General features: G+C 47.6%; 1 protein-coding gene across 1 annotated transcript; it reads left to right on the forward strand.

The window, feature by feature from the left end:
- Positions 1-826: 826 nt before the first annotated feature.
- Positions 827-3739, forward strand: LOC117799397 (anoctamin-2-like; the record flags this gene model as incomplete). The annotated part of the gene is made up of 3 exons (XM_034651874.1): positions 827-938; positions 3336-3393; positions 3539-3739. Coding segments are annotated over 3 exons (371 nt in total), but the record flags the coding sequence as incomplete, so codon positions are not given.
- Between the last annotated feature and the right edge of the window lie 659 nt (positions 3740-4398).

Consider the following 4398-nt stretch of genomic DNA (forward strand, 5'->3'; position numbering starts at 1 on the left):
GTAACCTCCTATCTTTGCCAAGCTGTTTGTCACGATCTGTGAATCCCCAGCAAACACTCTGCCCCATTGTCCACTGGAATATCCCATGGGTCTCGAGTCTCCTGAAGGCATCAGTGAGGTTTCTGCCCAGTGTTTCCTAGGGTCCTTGGGATTATGTGCTGACTCCTCTGCTTGAACCTCATAGGACTCGCTGGGGCTGTGACCCCCAAGTTTGAGACATTAGGCTTGTGTTTCTTTCGCTTATCTGTTGATCCTTCATCATTTGAGTGAGTGAATGCAAATTGTCCCAGTATCCAGAGAGCATACAGATGCAGGCTTTCCTGCTGGAAATGAAGGAGGTGAGAAAGAGAACAATGTCATGGTGCCCTAGACAAGTCTTTGCTGCCTGTTGACTGTAGTTCATTGGTTAACAAGGCTTTTTCATCAGAGACTTTGGTTCAAATAAAATCTTACGGAAGTGGCGATCACACAGTTAAAAGCTGAGTTCCCCTTGATGAGATGAGGGTGGTTGGAGGAAGTCCTGCCTGCTCAGATCCCCCTTACAGGAGCACGGCGTGAAACCACTGCTGGAGTGGATAAGAGGAGGGAAGTGGAGGAAGAAAGGTGATGATTATATGTACCCTTTGCCTCCTGTAGCTTTATAGTACCTGGCAATCCATTTGGGACTTCCCAGATGAATTCAATTCTAATGTGCCAATGCTAGATCTCTTGGTTTCTACTCTGAAGGAACGGGAGCTGAGAGACAGTGGTTCGTGCAGTTGGGATTAAAACTCTGAAGAGGTGAAAAATCTGTCTCAGTCTTACCAGCTTTGCTCTTATCTTTCAGAGGTTCCAAAAACAGAACAGACTTTTGAAGAACGCCTGATACTCAAAGCTTTCTTGCTAAAGTTTGTCAATGCCTACTCGCCCATCTTCTATGTAGCCTTTTTCAAAGGGAGGTGAGTATAATGGTGTCACACATGGAACGGCAACTTGTCCCTAAGACTGGGTCCCCCACTAGAGTCAGCTTGTCCCCACTGTCAATTCACACCCTCTTCCATCCCCACAACACTGTTTGTGAAGCAGCGGCATTAACATTATAGCATTTTGGATTGGAATCTTCAGATTCTGATAACCAGGGAAACTACAGGGATTTGACCCTGGGCCCCAAAGGGTGAGTCTTAGAATAATTTGGGCCTCCCAACTCTGAGAATGAGATAGGAGGGAATTTCAGGTCTAGCGAGTGGCTTGTAGGTCTTGCAATGCAATTCTGACACTAGCTACCCTGAGTTAGTGCAGACTTCACAGATTAAGGGCACAGTCTCCCATGAGACTGCCCTCACTCCAGACGCTAGCTGCAGGCTCTGGTGTTCCTATGCCACTCATGATTCAGACCAACTGTCTATGACCACTAACTCCTCAGGTTTGCTAATTCTCTAGAATGACTCACAGAACTCAGGAATATTCTATACTTAAAATTACGGTTTTATTATAGAAAGGGGGGGTACAAATCCAAACCAGCAAAAGAGAGAGGCACATAGGGTTTGGTTTAGGAGGGTCCTAAACAGAAGCTTCCAGGTCCTCAGGATGCATTAGTTTCCTGGCACGTTGATGTGTCCCACCACGGAGGAAGCTCATCTAAGCCTCCGTGTCCGTGTCCAGAATTTGTAAAGTTGCAGTACGTAGGNCACATAGGGTTTGGTTTAGGAGGGTCCTAAACAGAAGCTTCCAGGTCCTCAGGATGCATTAGTTTCCTGGCATGTTGATGTGTCCCACCACGGAGGAAGCTCATCTAAGCCTCTGTGTCCATGTCCAGAATTTGTAAAGTGGCAGTACGTAGGTGTATTGGTTGAATCATTCACCATGTGACTGAGCTCAGCTTCCACCCCCCCCCCTCACCGAGGTCAGGCTGCTATTCCCTGGATCAAAGGCCCAACCCTCTAACCATACAGTTGGTTTTTGTGGTATGGCCTCCCCCATCCTGAGTGATCTCATTAGCATAAATTTAGGTATAGTCCCAAGAGCCCACCATCAATAACAAAGAGAATCTTATGTGGAAATTCTCAAGATGTAGAGGCTTCTCCAAGAACCAGCAACAAAGGCCAGCCAGATTCTTCATTATGTAACATGTCTAGATGTAAAATCACTTCTGATAACTATTTCTCATGGTCAGAGCAGTTGGTTGCCTATAAGGAGATTTCCCAGTAGGCATTAACTTTGTCAGGAAAGCTTCCCTAGCACTAAAATCTCATCGAGCAGGCATCCATAACAAGAAATACTATTGTGCATGTTTGATAGTTTATTATAAATAGGTTTGTGACTAAAACCACAACCCCCTTCTTGGGATCTCTGTCGTTGACTCTTATGAAATTATAGTGGCAGAGAGGCTGTCCATGTTGATGGGTATATACTCCACTGGTGCTTTCTCTCTAGATTTAATGTCAGTAGCAAATTTCATACATAGATATTACAGGCCAAAAAATAGGGTCCCAACCCTTAGATAAGTTTGTGGTCTATTGAAAGAGATGGTCTTGTCAACAGCACACCACCACAAGTGCTACCATAGAAGTATAAAGAAAGGATCAGGGAAATACTTCATTGTGGACAGAGACGGAAGACTTCACAGAGATGGAAAGATTTGAGCTGAGCCTTAAATAGATGGGTAGGATTTCCACAGGTAGATGAGGGGCTAACAGTTCAAGTAAGAAGGAGTCTTCTCATTACTGGGCTGGTTCCATGATTGGCTTTTCCCTCTCTGCTTCCCCTCAACTGCCCCATCTTCTTGTCCTCCAATAAGGTAGATCCAAATGGGAAGAGGAAGGAGGCAGGCTGCTTCTGTGCCTTTGAATATTCTCAAGAAGTCTGGGTTTTTCTTTTCTGATCCCAGGAATCTCTACTTGCAACTTTGGCCTGTCTCCCCCTCCATTTCCTGGGAAATCAGAAGCTCCCACCCAGGAGCCGCGATCAGAAACCAATTCTTGACATTGGTTGAGGGAGGAAGCTGCACAGACAGTAGTACACTTAGGGATAATCCAGAAACCTTGTGGCGTTGAGGCTCAGAAATTGTCACAGGTGCCCACAAATGGGACCCTCCCTGCCCCACGCCAGCCGCAGCCTCAGCCCCTGTTCCCTGGACCTCGGGTTAAGAGACGAACCCTCAATGGTACAGGTGACGGCTAGCCGAGAACAAGTGTACACGCCCACTCGTGGGTGATTTAGCTCCGCCGTGGATGGTACTTTCCAGGGGGGTGCTGGGCGGTGCCTCTTCCACGCAGAAGGCACGCCTTCCAGCAGCCCCGCCTTCCTGCAGCCCCGCCTTCCTCCTTCCCTAACTCTCCCACACTTCTGGATTTCAGGTTCGTGGGCAGACCTGGAAGCTACGTTTACGTGTTCGATGGTTACCGCATGGAAGAGGCAAGTAGAGCCCCCCGGCTGGTGGTGCGTAGGTGCACGCCCGACCCCATCAGTTCCCCCTTGCAGCGTGCCTCACTTCTTGCACCTGCTTCTCTGAGCTCCGCTTGGTCTAACCGCATCTTCCGTTATCCTCTCTTCTGGGCAGTGTGCTCCGGGGGGCTGCCTCATGGAGCTCTGCATCCAGCTCAGCATCATCATGTTGGGGAAGCAGCTGATCCAGAACAACATCTTTGAGATCGGAGTCCCGTATGTAATGACGTCGTCTCCCCCCACTTGCCGCCAGGGCCTAGCCCCGCACGGCCAGACTTCCAGCAGGACGTTCCGGCCCCTCCTCTCCGAGAGTCCGGTTCTTTACTCCTCTGTCCCCTGGCCAGTAATCTTCCTCATGAGGCAGGGCCCCTCCCACAAGGCTTGTTTGCCGATCTGATTTGGGAGGGTTAATAGGCCCTTGCTTCAGGAACCTAATGGCTAAGATGCAGAGCTAGGAGTCAGGTAGCTCGGACCTGAAAGTGTAAAATACGATTAATGCTCACTGTCCTCCCACCGGATAAGTAAAAAAGACTGTCATGGCGGATATAAATGAATAGGGAAGTTTGAAATGCTGTGTGATAATTTTGAGAAATCTCTAAGAAGCGGTGGGATATGTGATCTTAGGAGAGGAAGGATGCAGAGCTGGTAAAGCTCACGCGGGATCTCCATGTGGATCTTCTCTCCCCTCCCACATGGTTTGATACAAATTTCATAGCAGGACCTCTTTCAGTTAGGTATTGCACTGAGAGAGTCATAAAAAGAAACAATGACTCACAGGCACTGGATCTAAAAGAAAGGAAAACTCAATAATGAAAACCTACCTTCAGGTCAAAAAACAATGTAACCGCCCACCCCCATCTTGCATTTCTTTTCTTTTTTTTTTTTTTTTTAATGATTTTTTATAATGTTAGTCACCATACAGTACATCCCCGGATTCCGATGTAAAGTTCGATGCTTCATTATTTGCGTATAACA

Source organism: Ailuropoda melanoleuca, unplaced genomic scaffold, assembly GCF_002007445.2.
Source record: "Ailuropoda melanoleuca isolate Jingjing unplaced genomic scaffold, ASM200744v2 unplaced-scaffold4892, whole genome shotgun sequence".
Lineage (NCBI taxonomy): Eukaryota > Metazoa > Chordata > Mammalia > Carnivora > Ursidae > Ailuropoda > Ailuropoda melanoleuca.